At 37.2% G+C, this 20,612-nt stretch overlaps 1 protein-coding gene across 7 annotated transcripts in view; it reads right to left on the bottom strand.

Annotated features, from left to right (window-relative positions):
* Positions 1 to 20,612, bottom strand: part of LOC117407102 (unconventional myosin-XVI-like) — a 158,660-nt gene that overhangs the window by 72,025 nt on the left and 66,023 nt on the right. For all 7 annotated transcript variants that reach the window (XM_059029137.1, XM_059029138.1, XM_034011734.3 and 4 more), the window contains 6 exons: positions 17,367 to 17,432; positions 12,073 to 12,200; positions 10,646 to 10,751; positions 8,548 to 8,665; positions 5,912 to 6,059; positions 2,742 to 2,853 (listed from right to left, as the gene is read on the bottom strand). In XM_059029137.1, the coding sequence (XP_058885120.1) occupies positions 2,742 to 2,853; positions 5,912 to 6,059; positions 8,548 to 8,665; positions 10,646 to 10,751; positions 12,073 to 12,200; positions 17,367 to 17,432 (678 nt within the window). The remainder of the gene's footprint in view (positions 1 to 2,741; positions 2,854 to 5,911; positions 6,060 to 8,547; positions 8,666 to 10,645; positions 10,752 to 12,072; positions 12,201 to 17,366; positions 17,433 to 20,612) is intronic.

Here is a 20,612-nt window from a genome sequence, read left to right as displayed (position 1 = left end):
CTCTCTCTCTCTCTCTCTCTCTCTCTCTCTCTCTCTCTCTCTCTCATACATTCATAACATTTATTGTATAGATCTTCTTTAACTCCATAGTGTCCACCAAATAAGGAAAGTGAGCCATCTGCTAACTGGGATGAAGGTTTATTAACAGGATCTTAAGGATGTGTTCAGACATTCCAGCAGGAAAAGAGACTCCTGACCAGAAATGCACTGAGATATTGCAACACCATGCTGACTGCATACAGTGACTCCGCCGAGCTGACCTGCTACAGCAGTTACTGTAGGTAACACTTTCTCAGGCTGCTTTCTTTGTTAGATGAATGTACCGTATGCAACTTAGGTATGCCATATAGCATAAGCAATTTAAACTATTAAGTGGCAGTCAAAATGCTGATTATCAAATATTTCATTACATATAATTACCACCATTGCTGTCTCATTCGCAATAAATAAATAAAAATAATAATAATAAACAAATGTTCTTCTGCCCATCCAAACTGCTCACATGAAAGTACCCATCTTTTACCATAAGACACAGGGTCATGTGTACATATTAACTCATATGAGACCTAATACAAAATTACTGTGAATTACCTAGTTATGGGTCAGAGGAATTCCGTCAGTAAGACAAGGAAGTTGACATTTTTGACAAGTATTTCTTTTTTTGTAACAAAGCTAGTTTGACTCAACTTGTTCTATGTTAAGTGATGTCTTAACTTTCCCTCTGAGTAAAAGGGGCATTAACTCCTTTTTCATTAAAATATTTTCCATACCATGCCAATGCCACTGAAAACCAAATATGGCATAAGCTTACGAAAATGAATGCAATGCAGAACATATATCACTCTCAATATCCTTCATTATCTTTGAAATAAATGCAAACAATTATTTGATCCTAATCTCTTTCAAGATCCAGTATATTTATGCCTTCTAAAAATAGAAATGACTGACATGACTGCATCAGTGTTGTGCTGATGGAATGGTCACTAGCTGCCTTCCAAAACAGGGACAAGAAGGTCTCTGATGTTCAGATATATGTTTTGGTTGCTGGCCCAGCCCAGAGAAGGACAGCCAGTGTTCTCTGAAAGGGGAATCCTACTGGATCTGCCAAGGCAGTGCTGAGGCAGCTTGTGCCAAGGTGGAGACATACGGTACCGTACATGAAATCGTCTGGAAAACATTTGTCTTTTTTTGACCTTTTTTCAGGGCCTTGGCGACTGTGCAGCCCTCCCTACAATCACCTCCTGCTAAGGACTCTAAAGCTTACTCTCACATATGATTTGCTTCAAAGGAATTTCATTTTTCTTTTAAATGGTCAATGCAGTTCACCTTCACATACCCACAGTGACAGGGAAGAAGGAAGGATAACAATGTACTGTACAGACATAAATAACCTGCTTGTATAGAAACAGGAAGTATGAATCTACAATTGGGCAGCAGTGTGGAGTAGTGGTTAGGGCTTTGGACTCTTGACCGGAGGGTTGTGGGTTCAGTCCCAGGTGGAAGACACTGCTGCTGTACCCTTGAGCAAGGTACTTTACCTAGATTGCTCCAGTAAAAACTCAACTGTATAAATGGGTAATTGTATGTAAAAATAATGTGATATCTTGTAACAATTGTAAGTCGCACTGGATAAGGGCGTCTGCTAAGAAATAAATAATAATAATAATAATAATAATAATAATAATAATAATAATAATAATAATAATAATAATAATAATAATAATAACTGTAATCTCTGCTCTCTGTGGCCTAGACAAACATCACTAGACAATGAAATTGGAACACACTGTTTTAATCAGATAAAGAACGCTAAACACACTGTTAAATGACATGCTCTGATACTGCTCTGAATGTAGTTAATAACAGGATAATCAATATATATGCCCTGATTAAAGGGCAGACATGCACAAATGAGTTTGTACCACCCATATGCTCCCTGAAGCCAGACACACAGATCTACAGCTGGGAAGGAATGACATGATTCGCAGGTACAGGTGCAATCTCAAAACAATGTTAACTGGAAATAATGTTGTGTAATCTGAGATATGAGGCACAATCGTCAAATTCATACTATTATGATAGAAATACATCAGTGCATAACCTTTCAATAGATCTATGTTTAGTAAAACAATATTCTTATTTAAGGCCATAGTTCTTTAACTAAATTAGATATTCAATATGAGACATAAGACATATACCAGAGGTACAGTTGCTACAAATCCTAATGTAGTTGAAAAATATCATTCTGTATGCTTCTATTTCAGTCATGGCAATAATGGTATTTTCGAAGCCAACACAGTAATATTTTTACAATGATGGAATATTTAACTTTACAACATCATGTTTGCGCATAATTTTGTCCTTTGTCTCTCTCTTCTTTAAAGTATGCATCATCTTAAGCCACCCTTGACTGCCACCCTTGGTGGCAGCGGGGAGAAAGATAAACTACTGTAAAGCCATAAATATGTGTTAGAGTAGCAGACGTCCTCCTCCACAGGTACTCATTTGATATGCCACCCTTGTGGCTAACCAGTATGCCCTGTCCTTCCACTTCATAACTACACCTGCACATTATTTCTCTTCTCTTCTATGTATGAAATAGTTTCTATCCAGTTCTTCCAAAACAGTCACTGCCAAAACTAACCCACTTTTGATACTGATCTGTCATATGATGTTGACGATGATTGTTTTCAGTTTCGTTAAAGGGGTGGAGTTCAGGACAAGTTGTTCTCACAACATACCAGATTGTTGAAGCCCAAGACCCTCAGGGCTTGTTTCAGGCTAGCAAATTTTTCTCTGTTTTGAGTGTTCGCTGTTGACTGTGTCTCCTCGGGTACATTTTGGCTCAGGTACCTACAACAAACAAATCACAAACAGCAATTACCTGTTGGCTTCTACTCTGCGTCTCCTGTTTTTTGTCATTTAAGCAAAGGTTGGATCTCAAAATGACTAAAACTGCATAAACAGGCAGGTCAAAACTTTAATTTCCAGCTTAATATATGCCACACATATCTATCATTTTAATGAATGTGTTGCTCCTCATTAATGAAAAAAAAAATGTGAATGTATTTGGTAATTATGTGTTCCTACATTGATGAAAAACAGGACTGATAATGAGAAAATAATTGATGTACAGTGCTACCCTGTTATAACGAAACCTGTTATAGTGTGGAATCAGTTATAACACGGTAAGGTCGTGCCTCCCATTTTCCCCATAATACAAATTGTACACAAACGTTGGATTTTATTGTTTTTACATTACTGTATTTAAACTCATTTAAGTTGAAACTGAGACATATTGTAGTACTTATAAAGCTCCCACGATTATATTGTATTTTTTTTTCTAAACGTAAAAGCAAACTGTCTGTTAATGTTACAAAACCACTATGAAACAATACAAGTGTGCATAAATGTCTTTGGATTCTGTGTTATTTATTTACAGTTTACAACATTTATTATAAAAAATATAAAATTTAAATAAGAGTGGTGTAAACTTTTAATTGGTGGAATAGCAGTTTCTATTATACTGTCTATATATATATATATATATATATATATATATATAGTGTAATGACCTGGGATTTATACTGTTACACGACTGGTCTACGAACCCTCTGTGTGTGTGTGTGTGTGTGTGTGTGTGTGTGTAAGCAGGGAAGCGGTAAGCTTGCCTCAGCCGGGATTGATTGACGTCCGGGTAGACGGGGACATGCGAGCCCGCGTCAACGTGGACAGAGCTGACAGCTGAGTCAGACAAGCTGCTGTGTATGTCAAAACTGTTTGCTGTTTTTGGTGTGGCCCAGGCTGACAGGGGCCAGGAATAATCGTCCCAATAAACCGTGGCATCGAGTACCTGCAAATTGTGTGTGTCTCCTTCCTTCATTTTCCACAGTACGCTACAATATTAATTTGGCCATTGTAAATCATTTCGGGGAAAAAAAAGTCAATATTATTAATTCATTTCTGCAGATTTCGTTATTATAAGGCGAAACACAAATAACGCGGTCTCCAATTATGGACCCCGACAACCTAGTTATAACAAGGCAGCACTGCATGTACAGTATGTGGCCCTGTACTACAGGAGCTATTTAAACAAGCAGCAGCACATTTTTTTTGCAGTAGATATTGAATGGGTTGAGGGAACCTCGCTCCTCTTATTGGCACTTCCAAAAACATGTTGGGATGTCGGTATAGCAAGGACTGCCCTTAAATACATTGAAACTTACATTTCTGTCTCTTTGGCAAGTTTTTAACAACTATTTAGTCACACTTAATAATTCAGTAAATAAATAAATACATAAATAAATAAACCAACTAGGCTGACATTTTACTGGGTTCATTTTGTTTACTGTGCTCTTTTTTAATTTAATTTCCTGTGTTAACTTTGATCATGCTGATGATTGAATCCACTTCATTGATGTATGAACTGATATGGTAAAAGTCAAATAGAGTACACACAGTACCAACCAAATGCCACAGTTTGGTACAAAATGTACAGATTATGTGCTTTTGCTATCCAGGTCAGAGGACAACAGACAGACAGGGTCCAAACCTTTATTTCTGGAGGACCTGTACTCCTCAGACACCTGCTTATTAGGCTGTTATGTCCATTATACTGCATATTAGTTTTTAACTGCTCCGCCTGTACTACTGAATTTTTCCTGTCAAATTTTCTTCACTTTGGAATAACTCCCTCTGTATAGACTGCTCAACCCATTTAGTTTGCACTGTTCATGGTGTTTGATTAACTTTCTCCCTTTGGTCGACAGCGAGTCATTTTCCACTTAACACATTTTGCTTTACAGAAAGTGCTTGATAAGTTAATATTTTCTCTGTAAAGCACACTGTTTCAGGCATAGAGAGGCCTGGGAGACTCCGCTACTTATGGATCAACACAGAGGAAAGGGCTGTTATACTGTGTTGTATCATTAGAGATACAATATCACAGTTATGAAAATGGGTTCAAGAAATTAGAAGCTGTCATATCCGATTTAATTGGTTCCAGAGGTCCATCAGATATGTACAAAAATTGTAGCTCAGAGGGTGTCGTTATACTACATTGTAGTTGCTTTATTAACATTGGGGAATTATAAATGAACAATGTCAGAGACATATGGGTGCACAGGTACTGTACCTATGCTATACAAAGAAAATCAATACGGTATTTGGCATTTTACAAAACAGCATTCTAAAAACAGTTCTTACCAAAGTATAACCTGTGATAACAGAAGACAGAAACAACAAGAAGTACGCGCACACACAAACACAAACTGGCTTTGGAGGTCGGCAAAAAAATCTTGTTTCAGCTTTTTAACGGTACAGTAATTATATGAATCCCTTGTTTTCTTTTATTTAACATGATTAAACTGGGCAGTTCCGTACAAATACAGGTACAGTAGTGAGATTCCATTGAAGCTAATTAAGAGTAGGACGTGTATTCCCTTCTGAGAAAGTTGCAAAAGGAAATGGGGTCATGCTGTCACAAGTCACAAATGGCAGGTGTTTTTTTGTGGTTATGTACCAATAAAGTTTGCAGTGTTTGGTGTGTAAATAAAAAGCAAGCCAATGAGAACATGTCAATATTGTTAAAACAGAGACACATGCATTGTGTTTTGTTCAAACAAAACTTGACTTTTGGACTTTTTTTTAAGTTTGTCCTTGTCTACTGGGTTCAAGTCTGTTGTGTGCTTTTCTTCTTTTTCTGGTGCTGCTAAGCTAACTACAATACACAAATAATTCACAAGTGGACTTAAGAGCCTGCATGCACTTGAATGAGAAAACACATGATATTGTTTATGGATATACACACTTTTAAGTTAACACATGCTTTATACAAATCACTCTTGTGTTTTTCAACCTCCCCACTTTGCCTTCAAACACATCATGTTAAAAAGTAATTAGAAGGTTTTACCTGTGTGCAAGTAAGTTATTGAGGTATAGACCACACTTCTCCTCACTGGACATGCCATCAATCATCAGGTAGAAGATATTAAAGTTGTTCTGTTGAGGTGGCTGTGAAACGAGACGTGACTTTTCCAAGACATAGGTATAAACCCTGGCTGAAAAAATATAAATAAATAAAGCCTTTAACTTGCTTTCATATCGGAACTTCCTGCTTTTAAGCCAATCTGTTATTTTCACCCTATGAGCATAATCTTTCCACCTTGAGATGAGGCCTGATTTGTTTCCACCTGGCCTTGTCGGGCACCTGACCAGCAGTGGTTGCTGAAGCAAGAAGAGGTGAACTATCTCGAGACAATCTTCTCTCAAACTCATGGGACCGCAAATGAGTTGTTTAATTTTTACTGGACACCAGTAAATTTAACTGGGAAAATCACAAAATAAAGCTGTGCCAAAAATTGTACTGTCTCTATACCGCTACCCCCCCAAAAAAATAAACGTTAAAGTTTGTATGACCACAAAATGGCAGTCAATGAGTAAGACGGTTCTACATTGATAGAATTCCTCCCCTATTAACAACAGTACAAACTGCTATGTGAAATACGACCATTTACAAAAATATGCAGGTAGTTCACGATTAGCTTACAGTGTTTTTTTCTTTCTTGCAATATGGTAGTTCGTAGTGAATCAACATAATATTAGTGATGACTTAAAAAACAAACACATTCTTGAAATTCCCAGTTGCTGCCATGCAATGCCATCGTGTCAGGTATCATACAGTAATCTGCCCTTCCTACTGTATAAACTCCCTAAACAGATATTTCATTGTGTTCAAAAGAAACCTGCATTCATGACGCACCTTCTAAAGAGAAGCAAACTGTTGAAAATAAACATTGCAATCAGAATGAAGATAGAAAACTTTGTAAAAAGCCTGGCCTTAGTAAACGAGCGACCTCTGGGGCTAAGCAGCACAAAGAATGCAGAGAAATGTGGAATCTGTAAAGCATGGCAGCCAGAACAAAAGGTTAAAATAGGTCAGTCGAGTAATCAGATTACAATGTTATTTAAAACAGTTCAATGGTGGCACAAGAACCCCATTTTAAGTCATTTAAAATATAAATAGTTTATTAAACCGTGCAATTGATTTAAATAAGACGTGATTGTGACCTTGTACCAACCAACTGCTTTACTGATACCATGTATTGTAGTCTGTGGATAGAAAAAACATTTATCAAGATAGTTGAGGTAAAGTTTTTTTTTTATCATACCACAATCAAACAGGAACTCAATGTGTACTACCAAGCTTTTGGTGCAAAAACAATGGATTATAAAAGTTGTCAACACATGAGAGTAAAATTAAAAAAAAAAAAAAAAAACACCTTGATCTCTTTAGGTACAATTCATTCTATTCAAGGCAATCTGATGGTGCAAGAGAATGTCTATAAACTTGCAATATATTAAAAACATGGCAGCACTAATGAAAAGCTGTATAATACCAGCTCAATAAATCGCTAGAAATGCTTGCAAACCACTGAGCTCATAAGCTTACAAGACTGTAAACTTTTACAGACCACCAACTGCTTATGTTTCACCAGCAATATTGATCTTCATATCTGTACAACACAGTTGATAGGAGTTAGTGTTGTGTTTTAACTTTTTCAATAAAAGAGGCATGGGAAAGCTTTTACGACTAAATCCTTAAAACTTTATCTTGTTTAAACTGAAATTATGTTCTGCGTGTCAAATGGAACCTGAGGTTTATGGGGGTGGGGTCTTTCCATGGTTGTTACCACCACTTTTGGCTTGGTGATATTGCAAAATAAAATCAGCATACTTGAAAGATTGCATAATTCTCTTACCTGTGTATAAATATAACGTATATTACACTATTTATTATACCAAATTGGTTTTACAATATTCTAGAACTAGCAAAATACAGACAGAGCATACACTCAAATGAACATTTGTCTGCTGTGAAAAGCATGTTATTGATTACTGAACACGCATGTCATGCGTGTCTCTGTTTGGTCTGGAATATGGACACCTTAAAGCAGAAGAAGCAATCTCTAAACCAAATAAAACAAAACAAGTGGGTAAGATAATTATGCAGACGTGTAAACAATATCTATTAGACCTAAAGCACAGTTACTTATTTCACTATGCAGTGCATTTCAGCACACAGAAAACCAGGCAAAATAGTTGGAGTTGATACGAATCATTGGAAAGGACACAACTGAAAACATGTGCAATGCACCGGTTTAAAAAGGTACAGATAATTCCAGTGAAGGAATTATTACTGTGTACTTTATGTAGGGATTTGCTGCCCTCTTATGGATTGAAGTAACATTTTCAGAAGATAAAGAGAAATGATTCCAAATTGTTATAACCAAACCTAATGGTACTATATTAAATAAATACATATTAAAAAAAAAAAAAAGTTACGGTTTAGTCACTAATATCTTTGTAAATGTCTTTTTAAACACTATCATACACTTAATTTTTTTTTTTTTTGTATCCCAACCCAAACCTTCATCTATTTCCCACACCTTTACCCTGTTGTTACTTATGTAATTACCCTGGAGACTCCAACCTAAACCTATGCACCTGAAAACCTCCAATCCACCCTTTTTAGTAAAGACAGCTCACCTCCGATTAGTGTCCTTTTCTTTTCACAGTATTGCAGTGACAGATATTTTATAAAGCGACTTGAGAAATCATTCCATTTTGTTCTGGCATGGCCAAATGCTTCGAGGACACAGCTTACCTAAAAGAATACAACACAAAACAACAGTAACACAAACAATATGTAAGTAAATGTACATACCTGGCCTGATTTCTCGTGGATTGTTTAGAATAAATCTGCTTTTCTTTTGTATTTCAACTTAAAATGAATCTATTTTGCCCTGCAAAGTTGTTTCCATAAATATTCAAAACTCAAAACCATGATTTGCTTTTTTTTTTTTTGTTCTAGTGCTTTATTATCATAGATATGCTCAAGATAAGTTACCAAGCTTTGAAAGTAAGACCCGTAAACTGGAATTTCACATTTAATTTGAGACACTATACTGCTCTTAACTAAAAATGTCTACATTTCTAATTTCCTTTGCCATCCCTATTTAGCTAACACTTTAAAGATAACTGATTAAGGTGTAGATGCAGCCATGTGTAAAGTAACTCAATTCTAACCAGAAGAGGGCAGTGTAGAATTACTGTTAAATTGCAGCCAATTGCACATTGGTAGGTTATTATTCTTCATTTTTCTTAAACATGATACTATATATATATATATATATATATATATATATATATATATATATATATATACATATATATATATATATATATATATATATATATATATATATATATATATACACAACCTTTTAATATGTGATTATAATACATTTTGGACTTATTACGATGTAAAATACGTGATTATAAAATGTAACACTAGTACGTACAATACTCATAAACTTGTTATGATTTTGAATGTGCGCTTCAGAAGGACGGTATTATTGTCATTGCTTGCGCCCCGGCACCTCCTTCTTTACAAATTAAGCACTGGTAATTAGTATTGTTTAAAATAAGCCACAAATAAATGAAATGTTTGAGTTGGAAATAAACCAAAATGTTATTATGTTTAATCAAAGTATAAATCAACTAAGGACTTCTTCAGAGACAAGTCAAGGAATGTTATACGCTGTCTGTATATTCTGCCTGCATGATATTTCCTATTTTTCTGTTGCTCTGCTAGCATTTGCAGATATAGCTGTCTGAAAGCCATGTTCACTCTTTAACTAGAAACAGACTGACCTGAAATACTTCCTGCGAAATAATTAAGAGGAGTGTAACCAGTCTTAAGTGATTTCCATGCAACATAGTGATTTTGAATTTAGATTGTGGTGGTGAACTTGTGGGATTATTCATGACACCTCCCCCAAATCTGAAGGAAAAGCACTTGCAAGAGAACAACTCGCAAACCCATTTTTCCCAACGCAGGATCTATTTTGAATCTCACTCAAAAGTGCAGCTTTTTTCGCAAAAAGGACTTGCGGAAAAAAATCTCCCCTTGCGACACACGCAAGGCGTTTGAATATTTGGCCCATATGTTTTTAAGAACTACTTTGTTCGTTAAATGACAGCTATTAAAGTTCCATAAAGAACAAAAAAAAAATTCTACTTCAGCAGTGGTGTGCAGATCTTCATACTGCCTAAATATTTTACCTGTGCTACATAACCCACACTCCATGCACCACTACAATAATACATACAACATACAGCATAAAACACAAAGTACACACAGGGGCGGGGCACCTTGCCACAACATTTTAGTTTATTAGGACATCAATAAATAACCCTTGAACTTTAGTGTTTTATAAAGTTTTCACAAAAGGTTAGAATAAGTCGTGAGGTTCCAAAAAATAGCGTTACATGACCCCATGTGTTGCTAGAACTGTTTAAATAACGTACCTGTAAGTTTTCTTTTCATTGTTAACATCCTAACCACTTTTTACACTTATGATGTTAAAGTCTGTTTCAATGCTCTTTTCAAAATGGCCACTCTAGTGCACTGATAGTGTTTAGACCGACATAGATTGATTTTTTTTTTTTTTGGGGGGGGGGGGGGGGGGCAAAAACCTGTTTTCATACATAAAAGCAACAAATACTGTAGGCTTATAACTTTAAAATCGGTTTCAAAACTGTTTTCAAAATGGCTGTAGTCAACAGCCCATCTTCCACCTACATGTTTAATCTTGGATTCCAGCGAGAAGCCCTTTGTACTTGATCGACATGCCAGGTGCTTCACTATGTGCTTGCAGGCCTCAGTCTTTCCTGAACCGCTTTCTCCACTGTGAAAATGTAAGAGTAAGTTTAAATAGTTCAAACTGTGCTGCATTCAGTGTATTGTATATGTATATACACTCCTGCTCTTCCTTAACTGCACATATGAGAACAACAATGCAGTTTGCCTACAGTGCAAGCATCACAGCCCAGTGTCACAGGACAAGGGTAGTTAACCACTATCATATTATCTATCAGTGTTCCCACTTTCCGATAAACGTTTAAACTTTATTCACACTCAGCAAGGTTTGGTGTTAATATAGGCTCAATGATCCGTGTCTAGAACTGTCATTTCCACGTTCTTCACACTTTGTCCATGAACAATCATTATATCTACATCCTACAGGCAGCAATGTCATGAAGCATGAAGCACGTACACAAAATAAATAAATAAAATCAATTTAACTGCTAATTAAACAATTGTTTAAAGAAGCGTATTATTGTTTGTATGATATGTTTGTTGTTGGGATCAGTGATAAGGAAACAAAAACAAACAAACAGATGGCTTCAGAAGGTCAATTACACTTTCTGAAAATTAATCCAGCAAACTGTAAAGATGAATTTGAAACATACAAGAAGCCAGAGGCGTATTACACTCCAGACTAAATGTTACATAGCTGGGGTTTCATTTGCTATATCACAGGCCAGTGGTAAATAAAGGGCTGTAGTCAATATTCTATATACAAATGTACAGTAAAAAATATGCAAAACATATGTTACTACTATAATTCATGTGTGTTTTAAAAATGAATTCCAAACAGTCATGGCCACAGGAAAACACAACACACCACTTTTCATTTCTAATGCCAATGTTAAATTAAAATGTAAGTCAGCCTTTTAATAAGGTGTAAAAAAAAAAAAATACAAATGAACTGCAGCAAATTGTCATTTTCTATAGTGTGTTACTTTGGGTTGCCATTGAAGCTTACAATTGGATAAGTAATTACCATTCCTCCTCCACAGATGAATAGAATGCAAAAGTAAGCATTTTTTAAAAAAAATTCATCATTGAATACATGGCCCAGTATAAATTATTGTGATTTACATATTTTACTTCACACCAAAACAGCTTGAAAACACGCCTTTAAACACCCTGTAATTTAACATTTTAATTAAAACCAGCCAGGTTGCAAAAGCCTCTCCCTAAAGAGATTCCATGTCCAGAATTGCAAGCTTCTATCAGCCTGACAAAGTACGACACGGGGCACAGACTGCGATTAAAGATGGATGACTAAATAAACAGAAATCAATTGAAGGTTTACAACTTAAATGGCTCTAAGGGCAAGAAGTAATTCTTTAGGCTATTAATCAAGAAACACGTCACTGTACCTGAGGATAAAGCACTGTGGCCGACGCTCTTGGAACAGCATGTGATACGCTCTTTCAGCAGAGGAGAAGATGTGAGGTGGGAGTGAGGAACACAGTCTCCCTGAGCTGCTCAGATAAAGCTGGCTAACCTGCAACACAAATGACTTGCTACTGTTTACACTGCATATGTAAGTGTATTTTCCGGGGAGAAAAAAAACACGTACATTGAATCAAGATATCTGGGTTCTATTTTTTTTAACATAAGTGGCTATCAGAGTGATGGATGGTCACATTAACAAATGGAATGCATTTTCTGTTTCTCTTCCATTTTCTCTCTATTCTGTGCCATGCATTCCCAAGGACACTATTATTGAACAAGGTAGTAGTGAGAATGAGGAGCAGAAGGCTGTTTGAAATCTCATTACTTTACTAAATATACCCTTTACATTCACAGTGCTCTGGAAAAGCTGCACTGGCAATCTGAGCATTTTTTGTTATTTTCTTCTGTGAGGAACCACCAGAATTAATAAACTCTGTCATTGCCAATCAGAGATTGTGTTACCTGTTGTGTACTACGATATGTCAGAAACAAACCCCATTCCCATACCACGTTGAGTCTCTACTCTTTTTTTGTGGCTGTAGGTCTGTGACAGGGTGGCTGAGTGGTCTGACGTCACGGCAGAAGCAGGAAGGGAAAATAAACTGACACCAGGGCAAGTACTGCAGTTCAAAGTAAGACGCGGCTGGCTGCCGTTTTTATTAAATAACAAAAATAACTCCCTGCAGATGACACACAGGGGGGCCCCTTCAGCTCTCCACTGCTCCTGTTCCATGTCCCAGTAAGGGGGTCTCAGTTGGGTGGGGTCCCGTGTCCACCATCTCCTCACACCTCTCTCCTGCTGCTGCTTCTGGCAGCTCTTCCTCTTTCCTTCCATCCTTCCTCTTCTTCCTCCCATCTTCCTTCCTCCCATCTTCCTTCCTCCACACACAATAATCGAAAAAAATGAAAAACAAAAAACTGCAGTACCCACTTTTGCCTGCGTCTAGGAGGCGCTGGTGATCCCACGCTGGACACCACGTGTGACAGGGTGGCTGAGTGGTCTGACGTCACGGCAGAAGCAGGAAGGGAAAATAAACTGACACCAGGGCAAGTACTGCAGTTCAAAGTAAGACGCGGCTGGCCACCGTTTTTATTAAATAACCAAAATAAATAAAAGGTTTGAACAAAAAAACACACTTTGTGCTCGCACAGCAAAATAAAAGGGTAAACACAAAATAAAATAAACTATACAGGTCAGGCTGGGCAGTCGCTGTCACTGTTCCTGTAAAGTATACTTAAATGTCTAAGTCTCGTTTTCTCACGTTCTCTCCGCTCTCGTTCCTCCTCTGAACTCCCACCCGGAATATGGAGAGATGCAGGCTTTTATAACAGGTGACCATCTCCCGATTAGCAACAAATTAAATCACCTAATTAATTCGGGAGATGGCCACCTTCTGCACGAGTTTTTTTAAAATACCATGTGGATGGGGCTTCCCATCCATGTTACTAAACAACAACAAACGGCTACGCCGTCATTTAAAATACAAAACAACCGGCGCTTCGCCGTCATAAATATAATACAATAAAAATAAATAAACAATACAAAATAAACACAGGGGCAGAGGGGGACCCCGCTCTAAAATAAAATAAACAAAACAATGTACAGGGCACCTCGCCCTGTTACAAGGTCACATGGACTGATTGAAGCTAGGCCATTGGAGTGGAATTGATGCATACAGCAGCTTAAGAAAGGATTAGGCACCATGAAGCATCAGCTGCTTTTCATTTTACAAAAGATATTCAGCACAAGAAATATGACACTAGCAATCATGTGGCTGCTATACTTCCTATAAGAATTAAGGTAATGGATTTCAAATCCTTAGTTATCACTCCTTTAATGGTAGTATTGTCTTTAGAAATCCATAAATGAAGTAACGTTGCTATCTTCACACCATTGAGATATCATTAACATGGATGACCACCGTTTAATGTTTAAGGTTCAATGGTTACCACTAGAATATTTACTGTACATATTTAGTATACCAATATAACCTAGATGGCAACATCTAATTTTCTCTCATGGTCTTACTTGTATCCCAAATCGTACAGCTCAGAGTGACTTGCTCAAGGTCCAACAATGAGATTAATGGGTGTGTGGGATTGGTTCATTACTCTCACTGTTAAATATTAATGACATCCTTACATGAGCTAACCCTTTCGGTTTTGTATGATCACTGTATTACTATAATAAAATATAATAAACACTTCTTAGGCGTGTCCTGAGATACAACATATAGACGTGAACTATCCTAATTAAATATATATGGAATTAAACATTTTATTTAGCTCCTCAGGGCTTTTCTTCTAGAACATTAACAAGAATAATTCACAAAAAAGTATGGTTTGATGTGAAAAATAACATTTAGAATCTATTGAGACTCATTTCAAAAAGAAGATGTTATACACTGGCCTCCGCTGAGATCCTATTACAAGGCCACAGACCCATTATATTCACCCGCTGTGCAGCAGGCATGATTGTGAGGACACTGGAAGGACATTGAGAGTAATCGTGGCAAAGAGGAAAAAAGAACAGCAGCAGTTGATGAATGTGGCTGTTTTTTAGCTGTTAGCAATTTAAATTACCCCTTTACGTGCCATGAGATTGATGGATACAGATTACCCTTCCTGGGTGCATTAATGCTGTAAATGGAATAAAGCTCAGAGAACTGACAGGGAAGTGGGAAGCTTGTTGTACCATTGACCTTTACAGCTTTATACAGTATATAATATAACACGGAAACCCACAAAACATCAATGCAATTTAGACCCCCCACCCCTCCACCCCTCACCCCTCCCTCCCTCCCATCCCATTCAGACAGACCACCATTGTATGGAAATTTTCAATAGTGTGTTTTAATCATCATGTCATGCTGTCATGATTATTACCAAAATAATAGGTTTGACCTGTTAAAAAAAGGAGTGAAAAAGGCTATTCCCCAAAGGTGCAAAAGGAACAGGTACAATATTATTAAGTCAGTTAATATTTTTAAAAGTTACAGGAATCCAAGAGCTGGGTGCCTCAGTAGAAATGACAGGCGGTAGCTGGGGCAGTAATCAGGCAGAGAGATGTGACAGTGAAGGGGATGGTTACCGACTGGTACTGATCCAGACTCCTTTATAAGTTAAGATGTGGTGTGCACGGTGTTTCTTATTGTATAACATATAACATATTCCATCTCTTGCCATTTGGGCGAGAGGCCTGTGAAGCAAAGATGGTTCTGGCTGCTTAAGATGCATAATGACGTATACACACCCTATGCACAATGTATTAACTTATTATCAAATCATAAAAACAGATAATGTATTCAGGAACCAGAATTACACATACTTTTTTATTACTTTTTACTTTGAATTCTGCTGTATGTTCTACACAAAGGACGACATCTATAACAGTGACTTTTCAAACTTGATTTATAATGACTATTAGCATTATGTATTTCATAAATGATATCAGAACAAATTTTATACGATACAGTAAGTGCCGCTTTATTGGGACGCCTTGGGAGAAGGAAAACTATCCCAAATAAGCAGCAATTAAACGAGAGGCAGTTGAGACGACCATAGTCACACTTTTTTGTTTCTTAATGAAATGAAAAAGAATGAAATCACATCTTATCACAAGGCGAGGCACCTGCAATGTTAACTGCCAACTTTCATTCTTTTTTTTTTTTTTTAATTTCGTCATTGCCAATTATTTTTATTATTTTCTTCCAATTTAGAATGGCCAATTTTTTTTTTTAAGCTCAGCTCATCGCTACCACCCCTGCACTGACTCGGGAGGGCGAAGACGAACACACACTGCCCTCCAAAGCGTGTGCCGTCAGCCGATCGCTTTTTTTTACACTGCGGACTCGCCATGCAGCCACCCAAGAGCTACAGAGTCGGAGGACAACGCAGCTCTCGGGCAGCTTACAGGCAAGCCCGCAGGCGCCCGGCCAGACTACGGGGTCGCTGGTGTGCGGTGAATCGAGGACACCCTGGCCGACCTAGCCCTCCCTCCCCCCGGGCGGCGCTCGACCAACTGAGCGCCGCCCCCTGGAAGCTCCCGTCCTTGGTCAGCAAAGGAATAACCTGGACTCGAACTCGCGACGTCCAGACTATAGGGCACATCCTGCACTCTACGCGGAGCACCTTTACTGGATGCGCCACTCGGGAGCTCCAAAAAGCAGCTCTTTATTTAACAACATTTTCTCAAAATAACTTATTTGAAGATGTATTGTAACCATGCTGAGCCACCTTTTTCCAGTTCTTCTTCCAATGCCTAAAGCTACGGTACTAACAGCAAGACACCCATCATGAAAGCAGAAGGTGAAGAGCACATGCTCTGTTTAATGACATACAGTTCTAAAGGTTACACAGCAGCCCTTGCTAGTCATCTAACTGAGCTAAGCACATCACAGCATGCAGGTTCTAGCCAAGCAAATAAGCTTTCACACAGAGACTGACAAGTGGCGTATTTATTCCTCACACTTGACTACAAGCATAAGGCTACATTAGGTAGCCTGTGGAAGAAAATTACAAATGACACAACAAATGTCTCCTTTTCTTATTATCTCTCCTCCTCCTCCTCCTCCTCACAGGCATTCAGCGAGGTGACATTAAAATTCACTGCAGTATGAACGCCGAGAAGAAAAGGTTTTGGGCAATGATTCCTGGTTCAGAAGTTGGTATTGAATGCCTTTTCATAATTCACTGCCATTTGAAAAAAGTGTTGCATGAATTTGATTTATAAACCTCAGCGATCGTCTCAGTCAATCAGGTTCCAAGTAGTGTGGTCATAATCCCACAGGTACTGTATATCCCTAAACCTGCTTTAATTGGTGACATATCAAGATATAAAATTGTCTTCATAGAGAAAAACATTTGCTCAGTTTATTTGCATTTATATCCTCCGCAGTGGCAATTACTTGTATATACAGTGCTCCCCCTTTTTAACACTGTAGTTAGGAGCCATAGGTAAGACAAGTGCTGGTGGAGTGGCATTATGGTGACAATGGGAGCTATACCCAGCATAGTTAGCGGGGATTGATGTAGGCAGACCAGACAACAACAATAGTTCTATTAAAACTAATATAACTAATACATATAATCTAATACCTAACACATAATACAACTAATGCAAATAATACTAATATGAGCATGAATCCTAATTCTAGTACTAATCTTAATACTAATAATCATGTACAAAACAAAAACTAAAAAAGAAGGTACTCACCATTGTTGAATAAATATGGAGGTTTTTATATGGATTTACCAGCAAAAGAATATTTCCAATGTAAGTCTGAAAATTAAGGTAAGATACAAATGATGAACTAATTTTCACAGTATAGTAAAAATGCAATCAATATAATAATGAAAAAGAAGATCTTTGCACACTGTCATGGCCCACTTGCCCCTCAGTGTTATTTAGCTGTACCTATTTATCAGTGGTATAATAGCCATATAATAGCAAGAGCTAAACAGAGCCTGACTGCTCTTAGCTCAATGGGATAGTTTTCCAAATACATTGAAAAAATCAAATTCCTAATTACATGCGTAACAGCATTCTCAAAATACAGCTCTCCAAAATCCAAATCTATTTTAAACCAGCCTATTATTGTCATCTAATATCAATATTATAGACCATTACTGTCAACTAATAGCTGTCAACTATTTGCTGCTTTTCTTATCTAGTATGCACAGTGAGATGTGTTTTACTGAATTATTCAAAATGGACAATGTGAAAATTTACATTTCAGCTTAAAATCAAATCAGAGGCATCTCCAAAGCAGAAGTTGGTTTAGAAATAGGGCAGTATTTAGATGCTGTTTTGTGAATTAAAATAGGTGCTTGTAGAGCTGCTATTATTATTATTATTATTATTATTATTATTATTATTATTATTATTATTATTATTATTATTATAATAAAGGGCTTGTGCTAGGACTTTGTGTGTGTTTCTGTGCTTGAACTGAACAATGCTGCTTTGCAGAGCTAAGTTGCATGGTCTGCAACCATGCTTCACACGTGCAGGAGTACCTTGCTGCAGGCACTGTTCATCTGTACTAGACTATTGGTGCAACCCTGCACCAGTGCTGACCCAGATCAATCACAGGAAAGGGATCCCGGAGGTTAATTAGTGCACCTGGCAGGAGTCAGGGACAGTGCAACTAATCACGGCCATTGGCTGGCTAAAGGTCTTTCACATTGTTGCAATATTAGGGATTGTGGGTTATAAAAGAGGGAGCCTGCGAGCTAGCCAGTGTAGGGGATTCCAGTGAGTGGTGAATCGTGTTGCACCTCGCTATGATTACCTGCTGCTGCTGAACAAAGAACCTATTATTTTGAGCTTCATATCTGTTTTGTGTCCTTCCTTCTTAGCTAAAATGCATTATTATTATTATGATTATGATGATGATGATGACGATTATTATTATTATTATTATGATTATTATGATTATTATTATTATTACAGTAATACTACTTTGAGGAGAACCATTATTCTTGAAAAATGTATGTGGTGCATGCATTGACCTATAATGATTGCGTCACTTATACAAAATATACTTTAGAGTAGCTAAACAGGAAATAGGTCACGTTTCAGTTTTATTTATTTTTATATATTTATTTAAAGTGTCAATTTAGCAAGTAAATTGTGGGAAAAATGATCCTCCAGAGAGCAATGATGATGTTAGCATTGCTGCCATGTTTACTGCACTCATTGCCCCTGAAGGTTCATTTTCTTTACTATGAATTTTAAAATTCCCATGGCAGCCCTGGTAATATGTTGTACTTTTTCACCGTCGAAGCCTTACTCTGACAAGAAATTAACCTGAAGCTGATCCATATGAGGTTTCTATAGCAACAGTGATTGATTCAGTAGATTCTAGTAAAGGGAAAGCAAAGAAGAAATGCTAACTGTATGCTCCCCCTCAAATGCACCTCAGAATACACTCAAGTATTGTAGCGAGTTGCATAAAATTCAGTATGATCCTTATTGAACATTATTGTATCATGTAACAGTGAGCTCCCCAAAATTTGAAGACATTCTGTAAAAAGCACAATTAAGTTGTTTTACTGTTAGCGACAATAGATACACAATTCAAAACATTATTTGTCAACTATCTTTCCATAATACAGTTAAATGTTGACATTTTCAGCACTATCAATATCACCATGGGACTCACTACAGTATACAGATGCTCTCTATGTTACTTGTGGCAAAACCTTGCAACAGGTTTCAGTAACAGACTAAAGCTATAGATTCAAGCTGGAGCCTGCAAGAGTCCTGAGAGCAACTTGGTGAGTGTGCAGTCAGCCAGCTGGCTTGGGGAAAGAAGTCTAAAGTTCCAAACTGTAATGGAAACCTCACACTGAGAAACTAAAACTGGAGGCACCCTGGAGATCGGCTCGTACAAATATTGATTAATAACATTGGAAAGGTGTGCCTAGATCTTTCCAATAGAAACCAAATTGCGCTCAAAATCCCAAATGGTGTCACGTGCAGGTTACAAGTTCTTCTGGCAGTTCATTGCAATCCACTGATATAAGGGTAAAAGGCAAACATAATTAATCGCAATCAGAGAAAACATACATTTGGGGTATACTGTTCTTCATAAAACCATTTGTGTGCATTTTCCCATACTATATCCCTTTATATTAAAGTTTAAGCAAATCACCATAAGAAATCTTTCTTATGCTGGTTAAGTCTGTAAGGTACTGGAGTTTTGTAAAAAGTCTGAATGACAGGCTTTTCTAAGACAAAAGCTCTGAGCCAAGATCAGAATTGGTCTGCAATTCATTTTTAAAACACCATGTATAGCAAAACACTGTATGATCAAATCCAATTTTTTGGCATTTTAAGTCTTGTGTTTGTGTTTGCTCAGCAGCTGAACCTGTTGACTAATTTATCTATTGAAATTCATTAGTGACCAACAAATTGGACTTTGTTGTCCACTTGGCGCATCAGCTTTCACAATCCCTGTTGTTTTCTCTGTTACATTATATATTATTTTCTTGCTGGGTGTTCATTGCAGTGAGTCACATTCTGTATTAAACAGGTTCACACAAAGAAATAAAACACCACTTGTCTTGCCTTAAAAATACTGTGGTTAGTTTTTCCCAAAGCCTGTGAAAATTATTAAGAGATATTAATATACAGTCATTTTCTGACTAAGACACACCCTTTTACAAATTATAGGAGAATTGTTGCATTTTCTATACAGGTTGTGCACCATACTCAGGTAACAGTATTATGCAGTGTTTTTAATAGATTAGTATACAAGAGGTGTGTTTTATACAAGGCATGTGGTGTTATATACAATGGAATGGAACTATTTTACAGCAAACCCAGTGCAAACCAAATTGGCCTTATTTTACAAGGCACTGGTGTTCATAGCGTAAATGTTGGGACTGAAAGGGTGAGGAAACCCAGTGCCAGCACAGATCTCAAGGACTCTACAAAAGAACCTGGCTCGTTTGG

This window comes from Acipenser ruthenus, chromosome 8, assembly GCF_902713425.1.
Source record: "Acipenser ruthenus chromosome 8, fAciRut3.2 maternal haplotype, whole genome shotgun sequence".
Classification (NCBI taxonomy): domain Eukaryota; kingdom Metazoa; phylum Chordata; class Actinopteri; order Acipenseriformes; family Acipenseridae; genus Acipenser; species Acipenser ruthenus.
Note: the sequence above shows the minus strand (reverse complement) of the source record. Positions and strands in the feature narration are given on the sequence as shown.